This window comes from Phodopus roborovskii, unplaced genomic scaffold (assembly GCF_943737965.1).
Source record: "Phodopus roborovskii unplaced genomic scaffold, PHOROB, whole genome shotgun sequence".
Lineage (NCBI taxonomy): Eukaryota > Metazoa > Chordata > Mammalia > Rodentia > Cricetidae > Phodopus > Phodopus roborovskii.
This window is the reverse complement of record NW_026125708.1, coordinates 970,992-997,185: the sequence shown is the minus strand read 5'-3', so window position 1 is coordinate 997,185 and position 26,194 is coordinate 970,992. Positions and strand designations below refer to the sequence as shown.

At 45.2% G+C, this 26,194-nt stretch overlaps 1 protein-coding gene across 1 annotated transcript in view; it reads right to left on the bottom strand.

Moving 5' to 3' along the window:
* Positions 1 to 25,430, bottom strand: part of Stard8 (StAR related lipid transfer domain containing 8) — a 70,845-nt gene extending 45,415 nt beyond the window's left edge. Inside the window, exons 1-2 of the mRNA XM_051178496.1 lie at positions 25,220 to 25,430; positions 13,662 to 13,695 (exon numbers count right to left, since the gene is read on the bottom strand). Coding sequence (XP_051034453.1) covers positions 13,662 to 13,695; positions 25,220 to 25,264 — 79 coding nt within the window. The 5' untranslated portion in view covers positions 25,265 to 25,430. The remainder of the gene's footprint in view (positions 1 to 13,661; positions 13,696 to 25,219) is intronic.
* Positions 25,431 to 26,194: the final 764 nt, after the last annotated feature.

Genomic DNA, 26,194 nt, shown 5'->3' with positions numbered 1-26,194 from the left:
CACTAGTCCAGAAGATTCTGAGGCCCATGTTGAGAGAGGAAAGCCATTCATACTCTTGGACCAAGCATGTGCCTTTGCCTTGCCTGGCCCCCAGATTCACTACTTCAGGGTTCTCACTACACCTCAGTGGCTCCAGAGACCTGCTAGGAAGAACTGATTCCACAGAAATCCCAAATTTTCTTGGGAGAATTTATTCTATACTTTCTCCTTAGGGTTTTGTCCCCAGGTAACTCATGTTGGAGTCCTGGAAAGAAAAGCCAGCAGCTCACAAGTTCTCAGAGAAATGGCATTGGTGGCAGAGCATCCTGGCCAGCTAGAGGCACACATCAGCTGTGGAAAGGGGAGAATGTCAGGTTTTCCCTCAAATGCTGTACTTCCTTTACAAATATGAGTTGGAAGTTAGGCTTTCAAATTTCTGGAACCCTGGAGGAGGAGCCTTGTGAAAATGTCAACTTGGGCCAAGAGCTTAATTAGAAAGACTAGAGGTGGGACTTAGACTCAGCTTGACTGTATGGAGACCAAGGCTGAGGGAAGTCCAGCCCTTGTCATCACAGGATAGGAACAAAGGAGAGGTCCTTGGCTTGCTGTCTTGAAGTTTTAGGTGGTCCAGTAAAATAAGCTTATCCAGTAAGGCTCATCATATTCAGGCATCTCCCTTCTGTCCTGCTCACCCTTTTCCCTACCATTTTTCTATTATAACCTTGTGGTGTGTTTTATATTCTAGCTTACCCAAGGAAGCTCTTCTCTTTATCCAACTTACTGTCCTCCAAGCCTAGTAGTGCCACCTATATTCCATTCTGCATTAAGAAGAGTTTTGCTTCATTTTTGAAACAGGGTCTTACTATGTAGCTAAGACTCTAAATCCTCCTGCCTCAGCCTCTGGGCTGCTGGAATTATAAGTATGGATCAGCACACCCAGCTTTAAATGTATTGTTCCTGCACTTGAGCCTCAGTTGCTTACTGACTTATCATTGCAGCCAGCATGTAACAGTGATTCTTACCATTTCTAAAATCAAATTCAGTTATTTATTTATTTCTGGAGTGGTGCACCTGTGTGGCAGTCAGAAGACAACTTGGAATTGGCTCTCCTTTTCCACCATGCCATTATTTGGGTTCTGGAGACTGAACACAGGTTGTCAAGCTTAGCACCAAGTGCCTTTGCCCCTTGAGCTGTGTCACTGGCTCACTTAGCATTTTTGAGTGCTAATGGTGTAACCCTGGACCCACTCCTTTGGTCCTTTAGAACCTCTGAAGGGTTTTATAAATATAGTCACTGAGGCACTGAGAACTTTGGCAATTTTTCCAAGGTCACTCAGGGAAGGAGGGATGCAACTGGTACTCAAACACAAGTGACTGGGGTAACCTAGGGCTTGTTCAGGCAGCCGAGCAACACTATATGATGCACTCCCATTGGTGTGCTAGATTTGGGGAGGCAAAGTCTAAGCCTAGTGCCAGTTTTCTACATAGCCTACAGTAGGAATGTGCTGAGTTTGATAAGAAAATGAGGACCAATTGACATTTTCAGAGGCTAAAAGAAATCAGCAACAGCTGTGCTGGGATCTTAGCAGGGTGCATAGGACTCTAAGAATTTTCTTCACTTCAGCTTTCACTGACCTTGTCACTTCAGATCATCCCCACTCCCCCAGCTTAGCTTGCCTCCTTCCCTTTTCATTCTTTTTGTCTGGCCCCTCTACCCTTATCTTCCTCTTTCCTCCCTCCTCTTGCTCAGCAAGATTCATAATAACTTGCTAAACCACAACACTCCTCTATTTCCACTTTCCAGGAGAATTTTGCAGCTCATCCAGCTATCTCTCCTGATTGATCCTCCCTCCTCACTGGACACATTCATCTCTATTCCGGCCTCACCTACCTCCCCCAGGCTAGTTCTCTCAACTTTAACCTCTCACCCTACAGGTACATTGCAGAGGCTTGCCCCTTCCCACTTCACCTAGCCATCCAACCTGCTTACTGTCTAGACAAGTCCCTTATCTTTCCAGGTCTCTCAGTTTTCCCATCAGTTTGTTAACTGTTAAAAAGGACCGATAGTGGTAGGGTGGAATGCTTGACATCTGAGGCGCTTTCCACCTCTCATTGCCAGAAGATTTATATCTGGTTCGTTAGGATACTGAGTATTCTTCTCCATAACGTTCTATTTCGTTTCTATGAATATACATTTTTTTTGGGGGGGAGGCAACTTTGAAATCCATTGAACCCAGAATCCGAGGAACTAGATGGTAAGAGAGACAGAAAGCAGAAACAAGGCTTGCAGAAATTTCAAAGGGATGACCGTACTCAAGGACAAGGCCAGGCCAGTGTCCACTTGATGGAGCAACAATATTTGACAAGCCAAGAAATTTTAGAAAAATGGTTTCCGCAGCTAGGTTTGGCTTCAAAGAAAGGTCAAGGGACTGTGAGTCTAGAAATAGACTGTAGCAGGGCATCAGCCGCTCTAGGTGTATAACATATAGCCAGAGGTCCTGTCCTACATTGCCCAAGATCACCAGTTGCCTGCTCTGCACAAGTCACTGGGGGGGGTGTGTGCAGGGGGAGCCAGGGGCACTGGGGACAGAGCTCCTGATGGGCTGAGGTTTCTATTTCAAAGGTTCAGAGACAACATGGAGATTAATAGAGAGCCCCTTGCAGTTTCCAAGATGCTTTCATCTGGTTTGCTTTTACAGCAACCCTGTGAGATAGTGAGATAGGAATGGTTATCCCATTTACAGATCAAAGAGGAGACAGAATTCACTCAAGCTGATTTGACAGCAAGGGTAGCCAGACCTTAACCCAGAGTGTTTTGACTCCAGAGCCAGTGTTCCATTCAAAACCCTCATACTCCTGATTTTATTTTATTTTTTCAAGGTACTAGAGACTGAACCCAGAATTTCATACATGCTAAGCAAGCACAGTATGGCTGGGCTATGCACTCAGGTTTCCTTCCTTCCTTTCCTTTTCTTTTTTTCTTTTTGTAATTTTTACTTTGAGTCAGGATCTTATTAAGTTGCCTAGCTTAGCCTTAAACTTGCAATCCTCCTGCCTCAGCTTCCTGCTATCTGGGATTATAGGTTTGGACCTCCAAGCTCAACAAACTTTTGTATTTCCTTTTAAAAGATCTATAGTTTTATTTTGTATTTGTTTTGAGTATGCGCACGCGCAGGTGCGAGCATGTTCATGAGCACACAAGCATGTGCACAGGCATGCTTTCAGGCTTGAATTCATGAGCAAGTACCATGGTGCACGTGTGAAGGTTTGAGGATGACTTGCAGTTTTTGGTTCTCTCCTTCCACTGTGTAGGCTCCCATGGTGGAGCTTAGGTTATCGGGCTTGTTGGTAAGTGTTCTTTACTTGCTGAGCCAAACTGAACAACTTTTGCACTTCAATAACTCTGATAATAGCTTCGGGCAAACTATAAAACACACACACACACACACACACACACACACACACACACACACACACGGGTGCGGGAGAGGGGGAGGAAGGGAGACTCTGTAACAAAGGCTAACTCCAGAAAGCAAAAGAGTAAGGGGTTGTGGAACTTGGGCTACCTATTTGATAGCCAGATACCCAATTTCAGTTTTAACCTGGAGCATGTATTTTACTTAATCTATATATAAGAGGAAATAGCTCAAACACAAAGCAGAGTATGATCCATGTGATACAGCAGATACATAGTATGCTAGGGATTTGGAAGAGGGAGGAGACAACCGCTGTTTGAACTAGGCTTCCAAGAATGGCAAAGGTATAAACAGACTGAAATGGGGGAAGGGACATCCAGATTCCTAGAGTCTGCAAAGTTTGCCATTCTCACTCAGCAATAGTTGCTAACTTCTGAGACAACAGGCCTGCTGCAAAGGAATTCTCCCCAAACAATTAGGTGCACAGTGTGAGGAGGATTTCCTGTTTCCTTTCCTTACTTCGTGTTATATTGTGGTACCTGTATCAGAGCCCCCAGGCTTGGGAAACACCTGCTTTGATCCCTATGTCCTTCAATTTTCCCTGAGCAGCTCCAGCTGGACCAGTTCAGCTAGACACAGACAGAAGGGCTTATTGAGACTAGTCAAGGCTCCTTCTCCAACTACTTTTTGCCATTTTCCACAAGAGCCCGGGATTTTGTATCATAGTATCTGATCAAATTGATCACATTTTTTGGTAAGTCAAGGTCAAATCCTTTTCCAACTGAGGATCATAGAAGCAATGTAGGCACAAAAGGGACTGTAAAAACCACAGACTGCAATCCTCTCATTTTAATGATCAGGGCCCAGAGAGAACAGGGATCATCTGCTGAAGGTCAAAGGGTCTGTTGGAAGTGAAGTGAACACCTCCTGCCTGGTTGTACTTTAGCCCCATGATGGTGATGAGTGATTAGCCTGCGAACTGGTTATTTTCAAAGGTGCTTACTGGCAGATAGGAGAAGGAAAGCACATCTGGCCTTTAGAGACCTGAAATCACAAGGCATTTCTTATCCATCCCCATCACTCTGCCAGCAGTTTCCCTCAGGCCGCCATGCTGGGCCTCCCTGGAGTGGGGGTTGCGGCTCTGGAATCTGGATTCAACATATGTAGCCTCTACCCTAAAGACCTGGGGATCCATTCCTTGAGCCTCAGCCAATGCTTTTGTGTCGTCAGATTTCTGGATGGAAGAATAACTCTTTCCTTACAGCCACTCTGCTGCATGGTGGTAATTTAACCATTGTTTGGTAAGTATCATCTATGTCTTGTCTGCAAGTTTATAGGGCACTCTCCCCATGCTCACACTTAGGTCCTACAACCTAAAAACAGAACAGTGGGGCCTCCATTTGAAAATGCAGAGAAATGCCTGGGTTGGTGGTGCATGCCTTAATCCAAGTGGTCAGAAGGCTAAGACACCGGACTATGTCATGAGTTCCAGATCAGCCTGGGCTACAAACAGAAAAGTAAAGAGGACTAGGGCTCAGGGAGGCATCACTGGGCTGACAGCCAACACTCACACCCAAAATTGTCTAAATTCTCCTGCTAATCTAGACTTACTTGTTTTGTGGCAAGGGTGCAAGGATGCATAGGTAATTGTAAGGAAGAATAGAAAAACAGGAAAACTATGCCAGCACAGGAAGAAAAGGGAATCCCTCACTCTGGAGTCTGATTGCTATCGACTGATATTGGTCAGGTGATAATCAGAAATTCCAGCACAATTACATTTGCTGTGAACATTGCCCACATAGAGGCAATATTTGTTTCATATAGAATTTTATATAATTTCCTGATGACAGTGTTAAAATAACAATTAACTATATTTAGGCCTATGCATGCATACTCTTGATTGTAAAAGGCCTTACTCCTCTGGGTACTTCCTGGGGATCACACAAGCAGGATCATTAGCTTTTGTTTATTTTACAGTGGCAATGCCTTCACTTACTGCACTACATTGTCCAGAATTAGTTTCTGCAGCAAAGTCAAGCAACTTTACCTAAAAGGAGGTAAAATTACCCTAAAGGACAAGGGAACTCCTTAGATCATTTCTGTGTCTCTTCCTCCCATACCATGCCACCTCTGACAAGTGGATGAATGGGTGCAGGATGATGAGATAGTTCCCAAGTGTTGTCCCTGTGTGTGATTCTACATCAGGTATGAGGTTACAGAGAGAGATTAGACAAATTTGCTCCCCATAAGGAACCCATCACTTCACTCAGTGCTGCTGAGGTTTTTGTACTAAAGCTCCCCTCTCCTCCTAAGAGCAAGCAAAGTGAAAACCTTTCCCCAGGAACTGGAGGAAAATTCCACCCCATGTTTCATTCTAAAATGAGGCTTGGCCCCAGATCTTCTAGGACAAACAAGACCTCATAAGCGGATGGATGGTCTTGGAGGCATCCTCCACAGAGTTTCTGTCTTTTTTGTGCTCAGGGGAGACAATAGTATGTTTTTAGCTGATGACAGGACTGTCCTGCTGTACTACAAAACCTAAGACTTTGGTTAAAAAAGTGGGTGGAGCTGATTTTCTTGCAGAACTATATTTATATTTGTCTGAGACCCAAAAGTGATTACAATTCTATCCTGAAAGCCAGCTATGGACTACTCATGTTTTTCAGCCCAAAAGCAAGAACTATAAAAGACCAGGAATGTTGGACTTTTCCCCCCCTAATTTTCTAACTCACCCTTTTGCATTGGTCCTATTAGTGACTGGTAGGGAAATATGATGGCAGAGACCTCTCAGTGGTAGAGAGCAGAGATGACAAAGCCAGGCAAACGCACAGTAGCTCTTCAGGAGGAGTAAAGTGGTTATCTTAGGTGACAGGGGATGACAAGGCCCTTGCTTGCACTGGGTTTCTAAAAACAAAAATTTTGTACTTTGCAAAGCCTGGACACTGTTTGTTGTTTCTCTGTGTGTAATTCATGTCTGTTCCCTCTAGGTTTTAAGTGAAGGTTCTGAGTGAATGTGTACTTTGGCTATAATCAGACAAGAGAGAAGTCCAACCCTTTCTTTAGCCATAGTTTAAAGAGAGCAGGGCATTGCTGGGGGTCAAATGTGTCGATAAAATTGATGAGATCAAAGTATGACAGGTCCAAGTGAGAAGAGGGTGTGAGCAAAGGCTGGAGATTTGCAACTGAGGGCCCTTTCCCGCCTGAAAAGTCTCCTTTTGGATTTTTACTCTTTCCAAACCTTGAAGGTCTCCCTGTTTGGTTTTAATATGGGAGGCCAAGCCCTTCTTCAATGGAATGTATGCCCTGAGCTATCCTGCTCCGGGGACAAATGGACACACGGTTGGAAGCTTGTGTTCCCAGGAACCCCACTTCCTATGTTTTCATTTTTCTTTGCAAAAATGCAAACCAAATCAACTTTTCCTGTTTCTGGGTTTGGGATGTGGAAGGTCACACAGCAGGAACCTCCAGCAAACATTTCAGACAGGGACTGGGAAATCTGGTCCTGGGTTGTCCTGCACTAGGGGGAGGTCTGTTTGAATGGAATCAGACCCATGAGAAGACAAGTGCGATAAGAAACAACATTCAGGTTGTGGCAGGGGTCAAGTCTGCTTCTGACACAATTTTACCCTGCTTTTTCACAGCAGAGCAAAGCCTGGGCATCATGGAGCAATCAACAGCACAGCACTTGATCTCCCTGTCCATCAGGAGGCTGGCCGAGGAGGTCAGCAGGACTGTGGGAAATGATCTTCCAGTCAAGGCTATTCATTCTGGGAAAGGACAGAGTCTGAGGAGAACATTGTAGAAGAGCAGACATTTGTCTCTATTTCATCACTTACCTATATGTTCTTCTGCAATCACTTATATTGGGTTTTAAGTTCTCAGCTTCGATGAGCACATTGATCTACACAGGAATAAGATCCCCCACTACCCAAAACATCAGAAACAGTCACAAGGAAGAAGAAATATGACACTCTTATGAAACTTCAAGGGATAGAAATAAAATCAGTAAGTACAAGTTGGTTTATACCCAATTCAGACTCAATATTAATAACATTCACTGGGCATAGTAGCAGGTACCTGAAATCCTAACACTCAAAAAGCAGAGACATGTGAATTAGTGCAAACTTGAGCCCCCCTAAACTACATAATTAGACTCTGTCTCCAAACAGCACAGGAGGAGGAAGATGAGGAGGAGGACTTTGGAATGAGTATGGAATGACAAAGACCACCATACCTAGAGGGACTGGTCAGAGCCAAAGTCGGCAGATAGTAGGAATGGCATAAAAAGGGAGGCAGCCAGCACCTGAACACAAGGTTAAGTTATACTCCCTAGCATTTGCTTGTATGTGAAGACTCGAGACTCTAAATGCTATCTTCAGGAGACCTCCAATTTGTAACGATAGAACTAATGGAATGAAGCAGGTACTAGATAACCCTCAACTCTGTCCTCTCTCGTGGCTCCCAAGGACTCTCTGAGGGCTCTAGGTCTCCTCATTACTTGCTGGGAGAAGCATTAGTTAACATGGCTCTTATGATTCTTCCTATCTCGAGATGTAGGCCAAGCTCCAAGTTCTAATGATTTAGTGGAAACATGCATCTGTACCACTGAGGCTTTTGCACCCTCAAAGCCATGCCTTAGGACATTTTATCATTTGAATCTAGTGGGGACTTTCTGTTGATTTGTAATAGGTAGTTCAGAGCTGAAATGACAGGGAAGAAAGTATAAAAATTTATCAATTCTATTGCCAGAAATATTTTGGCTATCATATCAAAAAAAAATTAAAGCCAGTCCCTTGAATATTCACTGTTCATGTGAAGTCCAGGACTTAGGTTTGGTAATACAGAGATCAGGCATGTAGACAGTATACAAGAGCGCATGGTCTATTGGAAAGATGAGAAAGAAAACATCAGATAAGGCAATGTGCTGTAACGGAAACACAGGCAAGATGGGAATGTCACCTAGATGGTGACTTGACAAACTGGCAAAGCTAAGGATAGAGTTCAGTGGAAGAGAACTTGCCTAACATATGTAATCGGGGGTTTGATTCTTGGTGCTATAAAGAAAAGAAAAAGAAAAAAAGGAGGAGGAAAAGGAAGAAGAAGAGGAAGAAGAGGGAGAAGAGAAAAGTTGTTGTGTTGTACTGGTATGAAAAGCTTTAAAGCTTAGTGGCAGAGAAAGCATTTATAAAACAGTAGAATACATCCATGAAGGGATGTGATAGTGTGGGTGGCAAAGAAGTGGCAGGCTTAGGAAACACTACAAAGGAAACACTGCATGACTTAGTGGCTGAATGGCAGCAAGGAAGAAGGATGAGGGGGTCCAGGTAATGCCCGTGATTCTTGCTTGAAAGTCTGAGTGGATATTGGTGCATTAACCAAGAAAGGGAGCCCTGGATGAGGTTTCCTGAGGAATGAGGAACTGTGATCTCTGGTGTTGAGGCTGAAGAAAGCACAGGCCCTTCTGGGACAGTGCTGACAGCACTTCCAGATCCTTCTTGGATCTAGCACTCTACCTGCAGTTCCAATTACTCTCTGTCCTTTAACCTTCTGGATTGATGTGGGCTAGGAAAATGGGCAAGTCCACACTGTGCCCCGGTGCATTCATCTGACTTACATCTACAAGCCTGACCTAGACTCTGTTTCACATTCTTGACAACAGGAACTGGGAGGTTAGTCTTCACAGCACCTCAAGGAGAGAACTTACGATTCCCCACAGCCCTGGAAACTCTTCCCATATCCCCACTAAAAGCAATCTTGAAATTGTCCTTTCCACCAATCCTACTCCCATTTCAGTTTGACTTCTGCCATGGTGCCGGATGGCATGGGGGTGGGTCATAAGAGTTAAGAGAGTCCAAATGCAGGAGACTGTGGTCACTTTTTGGTTTAAACTTCTAATTGATCAGATAATGAAACCAAGGTCCAGTAAAATCAACTGACTCTCTGTCCGAGAAAGAGTTAATGGGTGAGATGGGACTAGATTCGAGGTCTCTCAGCTCAAAGCCAGTGTTTCCGCCTTGGCTGAAAGCCAGTACTTCTGCCTTTAGATTATGGCTGAAAGATTTCCTGTCCCAAATGATAATCCATTCCAGATACTCCTACAACTAAGTAGATGTTTATGATCTTCCAAGTTGTTGAAGAATATATCTGTCAAATGATAAGGAAGGCATGCTCTGCAAATGTTCTTTGAAAAATAGCAAATAAGGAGTGACTGAATCTATCAAGAATCAGTTACAAGAATGATTTAGTCCTTTTCAAATGAAGGAAGTGGCTTGAGTTATGATGATGATGGTGATGGTTTTCATATGCTTGGCATTTTAGTCTCCTGCCATCCTGAATTTGAGAGGTGACACATAATAGCATCTTGAACTTGTATATGTAAATGAATAAATCTGTTTCTATTTTCTACCTTTTCCATAGGCTGTCCTACCCCTCAGAATTGGAGGGAGGGTACTGAACAGCTGATAGGCAGAATCCAGTACAGAAGACAAGCCAGCAGCCAGACTGGAGCCAGTCCGGTTGGGAGTAAGAGCTCTGGTTACAGGCAAAGTATTACCCCCCAGGTTGCTGCAGCCACTTCAGCAGGAGCCTGGAGAGAGGCTCTGAATGGCTTTGGGCAACAAAGGAGCTTTGTGCAGTATGAGCAAGGGGCCTCAGAGAAGATTTGGCACAAGAGTGGTGGGAGGAAAGGCCCAGGCCCGCCTCATCTCTGCAGGCTGCTGGACAGGGAAGCTAATGGCTTCCATAGAAGTATGGAATCTGCAGTTGAAGTCACTGATTTTCAGAGCAACATATATCTTAGTGGTGCTTTAGTGAAGACTAAATTGTCTAGTGAGGGACACTTAGACCAAGAGAGAAGGAAGAAGCCTAAAGTCACACAGCTGGCAAAGGACAAAGTCAAAACCAAAAGCAAAATAGAGCCAGCACCGCCCCCCATCGAGTATTGAAGGCTGGTTTGAATTATGGTTTTATTTGTAGGAAGTGGGCTCCTGTTAGGTTCCAGAAATATATCCATCATAGAATAAATCCATGCTCAAAAAACATGGCGGGAGGCTTTAGATGAAATGGAGGGATGCGAATAGCTTGAGTGTGGCAAAGGCCCCAAAGACTCCTCCTATTCCCATATTCTACATGTTCGTTAACTATATTTTTGCCTGAGATGATTTCTGCAGTATCAATAACTCTCTGAACTTAATAGCCATTGGCTTCATTTACCGTATATCAGGGAAAACATAACTAGTACTATAATACTTAATAGATGCTGTGATTTAGGGTAGCCTCATTATTGAAAATGGTGTTAATTTAAAGAAAGAAATTAAATACCCAAGGCACAGGATGAAGTGGTGAGGAAAAATCAAAGGTTGCTTCATAGAACTTTGAAGTTTGTGGCACATTGTGCTAGGGGGTCTGCAGAAGGATCATGATAACAGGGGTCCTGGGCAGTCCACCCCAGTTCAAGTGAGCTGGACACTCCTCTTGCCCTTCGGTAAGGTAAGACCATAACAAGAGATCCCATGAGTTCTTAACCCAAGTTTTCCTCTGCCCATAGAACAGAGGAAAGTAAGTAATACTATCTCAGAGAAAAACGCTATTTGACTCATCCTAATAAGAATATTATATATGCAAACCATAGGCAACTGCCAGATTTAAGGCACTATCCTGGGTTTTTTGCCTCTAAAATGTCTCCAGCTGGTCCTCTCCTCCACCAGGCTACTCTGCTGTGTTAGCACTCAGGAGCACAGGGCTGCACTGAGGTTCCTAGAAGGGAAGGCCTTTCCTAAGGGTGGTTCCAGCAGTCAAGACTGACTCCCAAACAAATGCTGATTCTACCACCCATGTTTCCTGCCCTCACATTTCCTCCTCTGGCACTCTTTCCACATGCCCCTCTTCCCACCCCACCCTATGAAACAGCTCGCTTCCTCCAGACCATCTGAACTTACTGAGGGACCAAGAAGCTGTCCACATTGGTCACCTCCAAGAGGATTGTTTGGTAACTGAGAGACCAGGGCAAGAAGCCATTTTGGTTTTGTAAAACTCTTGAATTTTGAAACGGGAAGGAAGGCACTTCAACCGTCAACCAAAATAAAGTAAATCAAAGTTTTTGCTCATTGTATCAGTGAAATATCAGAAAAACTCACTCTGGTCACTTCTTTGACACTTATTTGGATACAGGGACTCACTATGTAACTAGGCCAGCCTGGAAGCCCTTATCTGTCAACATCTGTCTCTCCTTTCTGAATGCTGGGACTGAGGTGTGAGCCACCGGCCCAGCTCAGCATTTTGCTATTCCTGTGTCTAATCCTTGTGTAAAGGCCATACTCATTTTCTCAGCTTGTCCCAGCTTTAGTGTATATGCTACGAGCAAGCACAAGCACATCTTTGATGTCTGTCATGCACTATTTCTTGTAACCTTGTGAGTCTTAGGGAAGAAGTCCTATTGTGCTGATATGGACAGCATTCTAGAGAGGAAGCAATTCACCAGGGCTCACACTTATATGGAATTCTGGTGACTTATCCTTGATTTGGCCTGAGAACATGTGATCTTCAATAGATAATTTCAGACTTGAAACCAAACAAATGGCAGGCAGAGCTTCATAGACGGCAACCTCTCCTGCCACCACTAAAAGATATTCCTCTCCCCTCTGGAGTCCACCCAGTACCCATACTCCCAGGGCTTAGCACAAATGTGTCAACTTGGTGAGGTTTTCTTTTTCTTTTAACTCAATATGTGGACATGGATGACTTTGAACTCCAATCCCCCTGCCTTCTAAATACTGGATTAACCATCTGGCCCATCCCTGTGCTCCAATTGAACCCAGAGCTTCATGCATGTTAGGCAAGCACTCTACCAACTGAACTTGAACTATGTCTCTGGCTCCCCTGGCACAGATATTCTAACGAGATAACTTCCCAGCATTTGTCTGAGATGGGGGTCTACTATTTCGGGGCCAGGGGGGTTTCTTTTAGCCTGTGCAGCTGGTGTCTGGGAAATGGAGAAGTTTGTCATTCCCTTAGTATGGGCAGCACCCAAAACTTGTGCTCCTAGAGGTCTCTGGTTCAGAGAAGGAACTGTACTCAGCAAGAAGTCCTGGAATGATGGTGGGGGGTTGAGAAGCAGATGCATACTGTGTGCTTGTCAAAGCAATGTTTCTTCTTTAAAATAGGTCTCTCTCATCTGCTGTCATAGCAATGCAAATAAACACCTCACACTGCTAGTTCTCCTTTTTAGCAGCCACCACTCAAGAATTCGGGTTCCTTTAGTGGAAAAGAACTTAGGAAGTCATCAACTGCCCCCCCTCCTGGACTTCTGATAGGCCTTCCTAAAGCAACTCCAACTACCCTGTAAGGTCATTGAGTGAGTGCAAGGTTCCTATTGTCCCTTGATGTGTTTCTGTTTCAGTGACCACCCCAGCCCTAACTGCTCATTCAAGTCATGAGCTCTTCCTGATGGCAAAAAAAAAAAAAAAAAAAAAAAAAAAAAAAAAAAAAGTCGATGGGAATGGCTGAGGCCTTGATGACCTCAGCAGAGCCTGGTCTAGGCTATGAGTTCCAGCAGTGACTGCAAACCCTTTCCTGGCTAGCATCCTATGTTCATTTGTTTGCCAAAGCAGTCATCCCTCCCTAGACAGTGGCATTCTCTTCAGTGCAGCGAAGCTGCTTGCAGACTGCTTACTCACATCCAAGATGACATCAGAGGGCAGAAGGCAGAAGGTGGTCAGACTCAAAGAAACTTGCCAGAGAGCAGAAGGGATTATTTAACTACATGTGCCCCCTTAATCCAGCTAGCCCCGAGGCCTACCTCCTCTTGGAATCCTTCCAGATGCATCAAGTGTTGACACAGCACGGACACAGTGCCCAAATATCAAGCCTCCTTCCTTCTACCTCGTCTTCCCTACATTCCTTTCCTGATATACTGCCCATCGGTAGTACGCTTGCCAGTGGGGAGAAGGCATCTGAGAACAAGGGAAGCACATGGGTGGCTGCCGCTTGCTGATAGCTCCGGAGGGAAATCCTCCCCTAGCTCACAGGCAAGGACCAGACCTTCATCTGAGAAATAAAGAGGCACTGCCCTTAAGCCGGAGTCAAAAATCGGAGTGGAAAGAGGCCAGGGTGTGCCAGGGGAGGGAGACAGACAGACTTGTCTCCAGCTTTGCCACTCAGCCTCTGCCTTGGTTCATTAAGGTGATCAGCTAGCCCATACAGATCACTGGGAGGCGTTAGCTCACTGGAAATCATTTGTGAGGTGTGGTGTGCATTCTGGATACTTACCAGCATTCTTCCTCACTGGCAGCAACGGGAAGCACTGCAAAGGAAACAGAGAAGAAGTTATGGCATTGCGGAGAGAAAAACGTCAAAATTGAAAGTGGGCTAGTGAGATGGCCAAGCTGGCAAAAGTGCTTGCTGCTAAGCCTGACAGCCTGAGTTTGATTTCCAGAACCCTCATGGTAGAAGGCGAGAACGAATTCCTGAAAGTTGGCCTCTGATTTTCATATCTGTGCCTGTGCACACTGTCTACAACCAAGAAATAAACATATATTTCAAAACTGAAAGGGGTCTTTGAACTAAGCAAGTTCAATCTACCCATTTTTTGGGGGGGGAAGGACACATTGAGGCCCACAGAAGAGAAAGATGAAATAACAAGAAAAGCGGAGCCTACAATCCCAGACTCTTCTACCCACTCCATACTACTTCCCCCTAATCTCCTACCTAGTTCTTCTGATTCATTTTTGTCTCACAGCAAGGGGAGTGCCCCAAATAGTTTACAGTACAGTTTCAATGTCTGAGAATACAGACTGTCAAAGACTCGGTAAGCATCTGTTTGTCACAGGTGTTTAGCACTGGGCAGGCTAGAAGTAAGGCTATTTGGTGGAAACCGAATTATTTAGAAGTGGAAAGCCTAAGCTCAGGGCAGCCTTCCTTTCCTTATTGATCCTATGTGACACTGACTAACATTCGATCTCTTGAATCTCAGTTTCTGCATACTTAGGAGCAGGCGAGTAAAAATCCTACCCTCACAGGGTTTCTGGAAAAAAAATGCTTATAAAAGTGATTTCCAATGCATATATAAAAAAATTACTTGTGAATTCATTCAGCAACTACTTACAGAACACCATGCTAAATGTTAAGATTATAACGTCCCTCTAGGCAAGTGAGGTCCTATGGCAGGCACTTCTTAGTGGGAAGTGGCAATCAATAAATAAACAGGAATGTTTCAGGCATCACAAGATCCGAGGAGAAACTTTGAAAAAAACATGAACTACGGCGTGATAGGGAAGTGTAAGTAGGGAGATGGACATGGGGAGCTTCTCGCTCCCTCCCGGGAGCTGAACTTTGAGCAGTGGCCTGGGTGATAAGGAGTAATCTACCTGAAGAGCTGATGCAGAACTTTCCAGGAAAAATCTGAAGAGAGAAAAAGAGAGGTAACAGCCAAAACTCCACAGGGCTTTGAAAGCCAGCAAGAGGCTCTTGGCTTTGTTGGGAGCTACAAGTAGGCAGCCATTGGGGAGCAAAGAGTGAAGTGATAAGATCTGACTGCTGCCTTAAAAGGCTCATTTGGGCTGCTGCACAGAGAGTGGGCTGCAGCGCTGGAATGGAAGCAGGGAGCTGTAGAAGAAGGCTTTTCCATGTTTTCAAGCAAACAATGTCAGAAGCTTGAACTAAAATGATAGCAATCAAGCTGTTAAGGAAAGAAAAAGAAAAAGAAAAGGAAGGAAGGAAGGAAGGAAGGAAGGAAGGAAGGAAGGAAGGAAGGAAGGAAGGAAGGAGGGAAGGAAGGAAGGAATGTCTACTTCTCAGAGATAGCATCTTCTTGCTTATTGTGTCCTTCATGTACCTGAAATCTACCAAAAGGTTATCAGGAAAGGGGCTGTCTGAGTAGGTGCCCTGTCTCTTACCCCTCAGGACAATGATGACTACATCTGATACAGACACCTAGTCCCGGTGATTCCTAATCCTAGGAGACTTGCAAGCTTGAGGCCAGCCTGGGTACACACTAAGACCCCTAAGGCAGGAAACAAGTAAAAAAGGCCAAGGTTAGCAGTGACAACTCCTTCCTCATGGAGCCATTGGTTCATATTGTGTTTATTCATTTCTTCATTTCTCCCCTAGGTGTCCCCTCAGGACTAGGCCCTGGGCTAGGTTCTCAGGGATTGAGATAAATCAGACAGGTTCCCTCCTTGCTTGTGAATTCAAGCTCCCCGTGGAAGCTGTTACAAACACGTTCAGATCATAGCAACCCCCTGCTACTGTAAAACACAAAGCTTTCTGGACTGAGCAGAGGGGATCATGTTTTTGTTGTTGGGAGTGAGAGGATGCTTTCTCATGAGGCCCTTTTCAAAACAGCTGGACCAGGTCTTGAAGGCAGACAAGGGGGTGAAAAGGCATGACAATCAAAAGGAAGAGCATTTACAAGGGCAAAGACAATCCAGACAGGTTCTCTGAGAAACTGCCTGTAGTCTGGCTGGGGACTAGAGTATCAGCTGCAACCAGATCAGCAGATAGGACCCAGATTACAAAGGTCCATGTCAGTCTGGGAATCCAGTGAAAACAAAGAAGGAACAGTTAAACTCACGCTGTAATTGACTGTTATTTGGTTGATTTGGTCTGTTTTGTTTGTTTGTTTGGTTGGTTGGTTGGTTTTGTTTTTGGTACTTGGCAAACTTCATTAACATCATTAGTTATTAGAGAACTACAAATAAAAATCACATTAAGATTTTGTCTTACCCCATCCATGAAGAGAACAAATACTAGCAGGGATGGGGAAAGGGTCCCTTAGACACTGCTTGTGAGGATACAAGCTATTCCAGACACATGCAAATCAGTGTAGAGTAAAATAGATGTAGCATATGACCTGGCTAGCCCACTCCTGAGAATCTTCCTAAAGGACTCTTAAAAAACCTTTCTTTTTATTTATTCTTTGTGTCTTTCACATCATGCCTCTCAATCCCACCCATTTCCCCGCTGCCCTCTGCCCACATGCCAGAATAAAACAAAATAAAATGTAAGAGGAAAAAAGGAAAAGAAGGGAAAATCTCATTATGGAAGCTGCAGTGTGACACATTGAGTCACGCAGTAAAACCCTTTATCCATGCATTTTTACATGCAGGTGTTTATCGAAAAGAACCATTGGTTTCGTTCAAGGCCCTTGGTCTCTGCTACACCATTGGCGCTGGGCTAGCGTCAGGACTAGCTCTACTGTGTTGCCCAGGTGAGGTGTAGGGTCCAGAACAGCTCTTCTGCTCTTATGACCTCAGGGCCAGCTGTCCTACGTACCTCGGGGGTTGATGGGAGGGCATCTTTCCCCTGCCCATGCCACCACATGACAGTTGAGTAATGGAGACAGCTCTCCCATGCTCACAACTTCGGGGCTGGCTCAGCCACACCTCTGCCAACAGAGTCCACTCTACTGTGCTGCCCAGGCAAGGTGCAGGGTCCACTTTCCCAAGTGCTGCAGCTGGTATGGGGGAGGGTCAGCTCCCTAGGTAGCAGGGTCAAGGGGGAGGGGCATCTTTCCTTCACCCTCAGCACCACATGGTAGATGGGGTGCAGGGGGCAGATGTCCCACTGTCACACACCCAGGGCCATCTCACCCATACCTTCACCAACAGGGTCATCTTTACTGTGCATCCCAGGTGAAGTACAGGGCTTGCTTCCCTGACTACTGCAGCTGGTAAGGGGAGGGTCAGCTTCCTCTTCCTTCTGCTGCAGGAGTTGAGAGGTGAGGAGTAAGGTAACATCCCTCCCCAACCTATACAGCCTCATGACAAATGAATAGTGGGGACAGCTCTCCCACATTCACAATTTTGGGCCTGGCTCAGGGACACCTTCACCAACAGGGTTGGGTCTCTCGGGCTGCCCCAGGAAGGAGGAAGGGCCTGTTCTTCTGAGTGTTGCAGCTGGTGGAGGGAGTCAGGGACAGGTCTCCTAGCTGAATCCTGCCTCTGCCAGCCACTTGGCAAGGTGGGGAGATGTTACAGTGTCTCAGCCTGTGTTTGTTTGTCTGTTTGTTTGAAGACAGGGCGTTACTTCATGGCCCAGGCTGTCCTTGAACTCACAATAGGGTCCAACTTAACCTCAAACTTAAGCTAATGACTTCAATGCTGAGATTATAAGCACGAGCAACTATGTGTTCATAGTTTCCAGTGTTTTGTGTTTCTTGGTTTGAGGCTAGGGATTGAATTTAGGGCCTTATGCATGCTTGACAAGAGATTTACTAGTGATCTATGTCCCTGCGCATAGGTTCATATTGCAGAACGTTATCCTAGATTAGTGGTTCTCAACCTGTGGATGCGATCCTACATGGGGTCAAATATCAGATAGTTAGATTATGCTCCATAACAGTAGCAAAATTTCAGTTATGAACTAGCAACAAAATAACATTATAATTGGAGGTCATCACAGCATAAAGGGCTGTATCAAAGGTTTGTCTAGACCTTTGTACTCTCCACCCAGTAACCCTTTCCCTGCTTATCACTTTGGCTTTTGTCAGTCTCTCTCTTTGTCTCTCTGTCTGTCTCTCTGTCTCTGTCTCTGTCTCTGTCTCTGTCTCTCTCTCTCTCTCTCTCTCTCTCTCTCTCTCTCTCTCTCTGAGGGCTCTTACTACTGATGAATTTTGGAAAGAAAAAGAGAGGTCAGGTGTAGGGGCACACTTATATTCTAGTATTTGGAGACCTGAGGTATGAGGACTGAGTTCCAAGCAAGCGTGAGCTACAGTACTGAGAGTCCTCCAAGCAAAGAAAAAAAAGGAGAAATAGATTGATGAGAGAGAGAGGGAGACAGAGACTAAGAGAGACAGAGACAGAGAGCCAAAGTGAAACGCAGGAAGATGATTGCTGGGTGGAGAGTAGAAAGGTCTGAGACAGGGAGTTTGGATAGAAATTGCAAAAGCTATCAACAGGCTTGATCCAGACCCAAAGAGCTCTCAGCCATATGGGCAGAAACAAACTCACTGTCCCTAGCACCCAATCCGGCCAGCCTACAAGCCCTCCATAGTCATTGCCCTATTTGAGGGGAGACCTGGAAATTTGTTTTGTTCTTTCACTGCCTGGTTTCTCAGCTTCACGCTCCACCTTTGTTGCCCCCCACTATCCCGTCACCCCTGATCAACCCTGTGCTATAGACCCAGGCCTCAGGCCACAGTCATAAGAGCACGTTCCTCACATTCCAGCCTCCCCCAGTCCTCTCAACTAGGCCACACAGAGCCCTATTCATGGCCTGGTCCTCTTCCCTTCATACTGGGACCTCACCACCCCCAGGCCGAACCCGGCTTTTGCCACCACAGACTATGGTTACTGTGGAAAGAAAGCTCCCCAGGCCTCTCTAGAGCTCAGTGCTTATGCTTTCAAAGTGTTTCAGCTGGTAGGTGGGTACGTGAATTTGACTCTCTCTCGCTCTCTTGCTCTCTCTCTCTCTCTTTCTCTCTCTTGCTGTGTGTTGTTGTTGTTGTTTACTATACTCAGTAAACTTGCTAGGGCTGGAATGGGTGCTGGATTGGGCCAGGCTCTTACTGGATAGAAGCGGCTGAGACACAGGCTGTGTCCTTAGAGAAGCTCACAGTTTAATATGGCAACACCTGGATACATGGAAGATGGTATGTCAGTTGGGGCTGGACTGAGCTCATCACTACATCTTACACTGTCATAGGTCCATTTTTAAATCTCATTCCAGCGTCCTGGGAACATGTGCTAGTGTTCAATATATAATGTCTGCTGATGGTGGAAGATATAAATCTCTGCCCTAAAAAAGGCACTGGAGAGCTGGTTTTAAGAAGGTCATTCTAGATTTCACCATGTACCTATGACTAACCAAACCTCTGCTGGGCCTCGGGTGTATTGCCTCCTATAATGATAGGTCCCTGGCAATTCTTTCCTTTCTGTATAACAGAAGGAGAAACAGTTCTAGTTGGTTGAAAGCAATGGAAGAAATACTTCTAAGAGGCTTTTGTAGAGCTCCTTCTGAGACAACCTCTCCTCCCTTGTTTTTTGAGGGTTTCACATAGCCCAGGCTGGCTTGAAACTCACTGTGTAGCCAAGGATGACCTTGGACTCCAGACCATCCTTCCTTCACTTCCCGAGTGTTGGAATTACAGAGGCGAATCACCACATCTGGTTTTATGCTGCACTCTGAATGGAATCTACAGCACTAGGAATCATCAGAAGGCCTATCCTGTCTTCTCATGGAGGCTGCAACTGTCTCATAGCAGCTTGGAGATTATGGTTTCTTATAAGACTTGAGTGTCGATTCTTATCCTAAGGACTACTGTGACCTCCTGTTCAGTCATCCACTACCCAAAAGACTCCCTGACCTGAAGCCTCAGGATCACCAATCATTCTATAGGTCACCTTCAGAAATGCACCCAGAAATGCCTGCTCCTTCATTTCTGTTAGAGCTTCTTTCTTCTTCCATCCTAACTCCTCAGCAGGCCTTCAGGGCTGATTCAAGCCTGGCTTCCCACATTTGGTCCCCTTCCACCCTATCTAGTCTTCTCTAGTCTCCCCCTACTGTGCTGCCTTAACAGGCTAACAGGCAAGCCAGGGAAGAGAGTAAGGGAGAAGCTGCAACCCCCAGGGGTTTCCTAGATAATCTCAGGAATGTCCTGTCTCAAAGATTTGACTTTCCCACCAGTCAACACAGATGCTCCTTCCTGCCAAAAGCTTGGGAATCTTTTTAGGAAGAGTAGCGTGGTCTTAGAGGGAGCAGGGTAGGAAGCGGCTGGTAAGAAAAGATACAGTGTGAGTGGAACCTCTTCTCCATGCTCTGAACTATGACCAGAGGCAGGATGAGAGACATGGGGATACGAAAGATTGCTTAAACAACTTGCTTCCCTTAATCCAGTGACAGTGTTTTCTATCATTCCTTTGTTTTCACAGGATGACTTCAGTAATAGGTTTCCCAAAGTCATGGGAAGAAGGAACTAGCAGGTATACATTTTCCTTATTTCGTATGTGAGATGAATGAGGGCCTGAGACATAAGCTCAAGATCATGAAGAGTAGTAAGTCTTCCATCTTCATATTCATGTTTACTGAGCATCTACTTTGTGGCAGACTTTTTCACATGTCATTCCTGTAATCAATTATGAAGTAGGATGTGTATATTTCCCTGTGTTGTAAATAAGGAAACTGAGACTCAGGGAAAGATGAAGAGGCAGAACCTAGGTGTATTGCTTCCTATTTCTTTATTGCATCATCACAACCACTTTTTCCCCCTTCAGCTCTCAGTAGGGGATCAAACTCAGGGCAGAGGCAAGGCTAGACAGAGAAGGTTTGCCTGTGGCCATTTCCAGGGATTCAACTCCATTCTCCAAGTGTATGCCTTCTCTCCGTGCTGTGGAAGCCTCAGCCCCAGAACTACCCACTGGCCTAACTGTATGCTTTCTGGCATCAGAGACACAGGTAGCTACCGAATGGTTGGACAGAGACATGGGGTTGAGGAAAGCCCTTTCCCTAGCCCCCTGGGAAGCCTCTGACTCCAAACCCCTAGCACAGGCCACATAGGCTGCTGCTCCTTGTTATTGTTACCAGTGATTTGGAAACATAAACCAAACCCTGGCTTCCATAGCTTCCTGGGTCTTCAGCTGTTCTCAGGCCCTAGGGGCTACTGAGAGGAACAATTGCCAAAGTAGGCTCTTTTCCCTGAGCCTGGGCTCTCTTCCTTCCTCCCTAGGGAACTAGAGTGGAAATCACTGACATTTTGGAACCAGTGTTTTATATTTTATTTGGTCTTGAAGTGTGTGTGTGTGTGTGTGTGTGTGTGTGTGTGTGTGTGTGTGTGTGTGTGTAAAACACTGATAATGAAAGTATCAGAGCAGGAAGGACTTGGTAGCCAATCCAACCTTCAAACTTTGTAGGCAGAGAAGCAGGCCTGGACTACATACGACCACAGTAGACTTTGGGACTAGATTATATGGATTGAAATGCCCAAGGCCACCACATAATGGCTGTGCTACCTTGAATAAATTTCCTAAGATTTCTGACTTTCAGCAAAATGGAGATAATAGGGATGACAGTACTGTCTTACAGTGCAATTGTTGCACTATATTGAGTTAATACACAGGAAGACCTGGGATAGTGGTACTTTCTAAATACTAGGCAGTAGTAGTCTGAACTGTCTTTAGTTTTTAGTCTATAGCTGTCTCCATTTCTCCCGCCAACAGTCCTAGTGTCTAGTGCATACTCCATCCCACAGGCATCCACACTTGTACACATTTTGGCACCAAAGAAGCTGAAGACAAAGTTGTGGATCATATAGATAAAAGGCTTAGGGACATGTCTTCTCATTCTAAATACCTGGTCTTTTTAACTGCATCATGAACATAAAAGTAGAACTTCCACAGGAAAGTTTCAAGGCCTCAGGCTGCGGGTACAGATCACTAGTCTGTAAAAGACCTTGATTTACATTTCCAACATCAACAAAACTTTATCAACATCTCTCATTCTCATTTATCAATATCTTCTCCACCTTTCACCATTTACTCCCAATCCCTATATTCAGGAAAAGCCAAAAGCAAACAAACAAACAAACAAACAAAACTTGCCTGGATCTCTACCTCCTTCTTTTCTGTTTCTACCCTTATTTTCCCTGGAATTTCCTAATTATTTTCATCAGCAGTCAAGGTCTTCAGATATGAATCCATGTGCCAGGCTCTTATCTATCAGTCCCTTGGCAATTCCATTAAGGAAGTGTCTGGCCCAAGAAGACTGCTTGGCTTAGATATGTCTCCTTCCCTACCTAGCTGTCTCCCATCTATACTAAAAATCTCCTCCCAGAAAGCTTTCCAGAGTACCCATAGTTTCTCTTGAACTCCTGGACCAATAAACTGCTCACCACCTATTTCTTGCTTCAGTGCATGGGCCCTTGACTCAAAAATCATTGGTGTATGTCAGCATCTAGTCAACTCACAACTAACCACATAAGGACAACCCACAGTATGGACTGTTCACACAAATTGAGAGACAACACCCACTACTCATCTGATATAATAGTTGACTTGTCTGAAGAATTCTGCTCTGAAAACCCAGGAAGTGAATCCTCTTATTTTTGAGACCAAGGGCTTTGCAGTCTTCTCATGACCTGAGAGTCTATGTCATAGCTTTTTTGGATGTAATAATTGAGAGGTGGCTGTATATACATAGCTTATATGTATACACTTATGTATACATACACACACTCAACAGAGGCTGGTTTATTAACCTGTGGAATGTAGAGATCGGATCCAGAAGTCCCTTCCTTGCTCTGAGAATTTGTATACATTTGTGTATACTCAAATTCTCCACATTCTCCTTGCCCCTCTCACAAGCAATACACAGTGCATGTGATTGGTATCTGTTTGTAGAGATAAGGGCAAAGGAATGGAAAAAGCAGAGATGTCCTGGAAGCTAAGAGTGGAAATACTGAATCATTGTCACACTTACACCCCATATCCTCCCAGGCCGCTTCCCAGCAGAATGAGAAGCTATGAGTTGGCATACAGCAGAGAAGACCTGGGGTATGAGCAAGCACATACAATAATGTCTTCTCACCTCATGTGTATGTATGTATGTACATGAATGTGAGACTGTGTGGTGAGTTAGAAAGCTTACTATTATAGGAACAGGTGCTTACACAGCTACACGCAGCTGGTTGCTGGGTACATAACTATCTCAAGACTTAGAGGCTCAGGCTACACAGTGAGACTTAGTGTTAAAGGAACAAAAATAAACAGAAAACAAAAGAGCAGCCATTTAGAAGTCCCACATGTACTCAAGGGAGAACATTTACAAGAGAGGGTGCTTGAGACTGTGTACCTGGATGAATTTTAGAGAGCCCTATACACATATGTATTCAGTTCATGAATACAGTATATGACTTCAGTATATGAATATAGTGACTGGAGCAAGGCTTGCTGACCCATGTGGAAATACACCTGCATGGTTAACTTCTGGGAGCCTTCCCACTGTACAGGAGACATTTCTGTCCATGATTTCTTCAACTACTGAAGACTCCTTGTGGGTAAATGAGAGCTGTTATCACCTATAAAAGTATATGCACTGTGTATATGTGGATAGAACATGTATATATACTCAACCTAGCATCACTGTAAGATTTTACCAGATATAAGCCACAGTTGAATTCTGTAACACAACATGTAGAGAGAGTACAGCATATTCAGAGAGATTATACTTGATCAAACTATGTCCTGACTCTTATGCCCTTTGGCACCTCACTCCTCTCCAGGCCCCAGTTTCCTCATGAGCAGTCATGAAGGGGAAAATAGGTGAGTTCTAAGGGCCTTTCTACATCTGATACCATGTAGTTATATACTTATGTTTCAAGAGGAAGGAAATTAGGGACAATAGGGAAATGTAACCCTTCTCAAAATCACCCAGAGGTGATGGCAGAGATGGAGCTCTACCTCTCAAACTAGTGTCCTCTAGGCATTGGTGTGCTCAACTTAACAAACAAAAGGCTAATCCCCGTGCTTATTATGTACATAGCACCAAGCAAGGTCCTGGGAGGGAGCAAAAGGTCACATCAAAGAACAGGGAAATGGTTAGCCCATCAGTGTGGAGACAGGGTCTTATGCATGCTGGCTCCAGGGAAAACACACTAGGAGCTGTATATTGGGTTCCTTTCACAGCCAAATGCTTTTGCCTAGGTTGCTGCTAACGTAGAGAAACTAAAAAGCAATTCTAAGGTTTGGATTGGCCTCTTGCACCTCTGTAGTGTCCTTTGCTTCTGAACTATCAGCCTTCAGTTCCAAAATGAGTCACTTCTGTCACTAGACTAAAGCAGGGTCAAAGTAGAGAGCTGAGCATTCACAGTGACAAAGGACTGGACAAGGTCTGTGACCCTAATCCTCACTCTCCAAACACAGAGTAAACCCTGCCCTTTGCTTTGGTCGCTCCCAGTGTGCTACTGGGAAACCTGCTTTTAGCAGGCTAAGATCACTGGGGTCTCATAGTTTCTTTGAGCTGCCAACAATGGCAATATACTTCTTTAGGACTGTAAACTGTCACTCAGAAAGGTCGTGCTCAAAGATACACAGCCAAAATGCATGTATGAAGGTTTGCGTTGGAACTTAACCCCAGTTTGTCTGCCTTCCTCATCCTCCCCATCTCTTCAGCTGATGGAAAGTCTCATGGGGAGTTATTAGGGCTTGGTTTCCCTCATTCCCATTGATTCTGCTGTGTTCCTGCATTTCCCAAGACCAGGAAAGTGCAAGCCTTCAGTAGATATCTAGTGCCTGCCTGCCTGCCTGTCTGTGTAGTATTTACAGTTTCTGGCACATTACAAGGGCTTGATGAACATCTGTCATTTCTTTTTGAAGGATACAAGCCACACCCTTTATGTCTTGTGTAGCTCCTTGGTACCTGGTGCACAGTAGATGCTTGCTGCATGTTGACAGATTTCAATACACACAATTACTTGTGTGGATGCCACATGCCAGGCACCATGCTAGGAACTTCACACCTTAGCTCGTTGTGTTTGCAAATATTTACTATGCAAACAGTAACAGCAGCCCCCTTACCCTCTAAAGTTGGTTTAGCTATCTTCATTTAAAAGGTGGGAAACTGAAACTCAAAGAGGTCATGTATCTTATCTCGGTGGCAGGCTTGCGAAATTAGAGACAAATTTTATGAAAAAGAGCCAGCCCACTTACTTGTTTCCATAGGAAAGAAGTGGAAGTTCAGAGACAAGGGGCTGGGGGCTGGGGGTTGAATCTACCCTCTCCGGCTCCAAAAGCCTTAGCCAGTCTCAGCAGCCAGCCAGGCCTTATGCAATGGGCTCAGCTACCTGCTTCTTCCATGATCAGGGGCCTTAGCTGGGCTGCAGCTGAGCAGACACTTACCTTCACTTTCCTGAAGCAAGCCCAGAACACATCCAGCAGAGGCATGGTGGGGTGCCAGAAGCTGGAAAGGCTCAGCAGGACTCTGCTGGGCCTGAACCCTCTATCTAAGAGAAAAGCAAGAAGAGTCCCAGGGCTCTGTGAGAGCCAGCTCTATCCCTGTGCTCCATCAGCGGCACTGGGAGGGGAGAAGCAGACAGCAGCAGCCTGCTCAGCTCAACGGCAGGCCCCTCCTGGAGAGTGAAGGGAGGAAAAGACTGGAAAGTGGGAAGGAGGGAGGGAGATAGGCTGGCTAAGGAGGAGGGACCAGGAGGCGGGTCACTGATTCAAACTCCGCACAGTTAGCCAGTTGGCTGGGACAAATAGCAACACTGATTGAAATTCCCTGAATATCACAGTTCCCCAGCCCGGGTGTCCAGACTGTTCTACTGGCTTACACGCTCGTCCTGCCACCTGTATATTAGTACACTGGCCAGCTTGCCTCCTGCTCTACCAAATAGCATACAAGCTGCCCCTGGAGGCTCCAGGTACCTCAGGGGAGCTGTGGAGAGTGCCTGGAGAGGACTGAGGGGCAGTTCCTGCACAGGAAGCCGCGAAGGTGTAAAGGAGAAGGTGGAAGGGCCAAGTCTGTGGCCTTGGACACCCTTCCGAAAGGAGCTCTGATCATGCATCAGGGTGGTCCTCCTCCAGCCCTCTTCTAAAGCCAGAAATCTTGTCTTGGTCTGACACCTTGCAGAGGACATTGCCTTCTGGGTTTCAGTGTTCTGACTGTACAGTGAAAGGCAGGGTTAGGAGTTTGATGCTATTATATGCTTCCTGTTACAGAGTTAGGTATAAGACAAATCTGGAAAAACCCTACTGTGGACAATTACATCTCTCAAAATTCCTGAACTGCCTCCTGGGAGGCCACAGAAAGTCAGACCACACCCCCTAAACAGCAAAGGCCATTTCATCTATCCCCCTGCCTCAGGGCAGAGC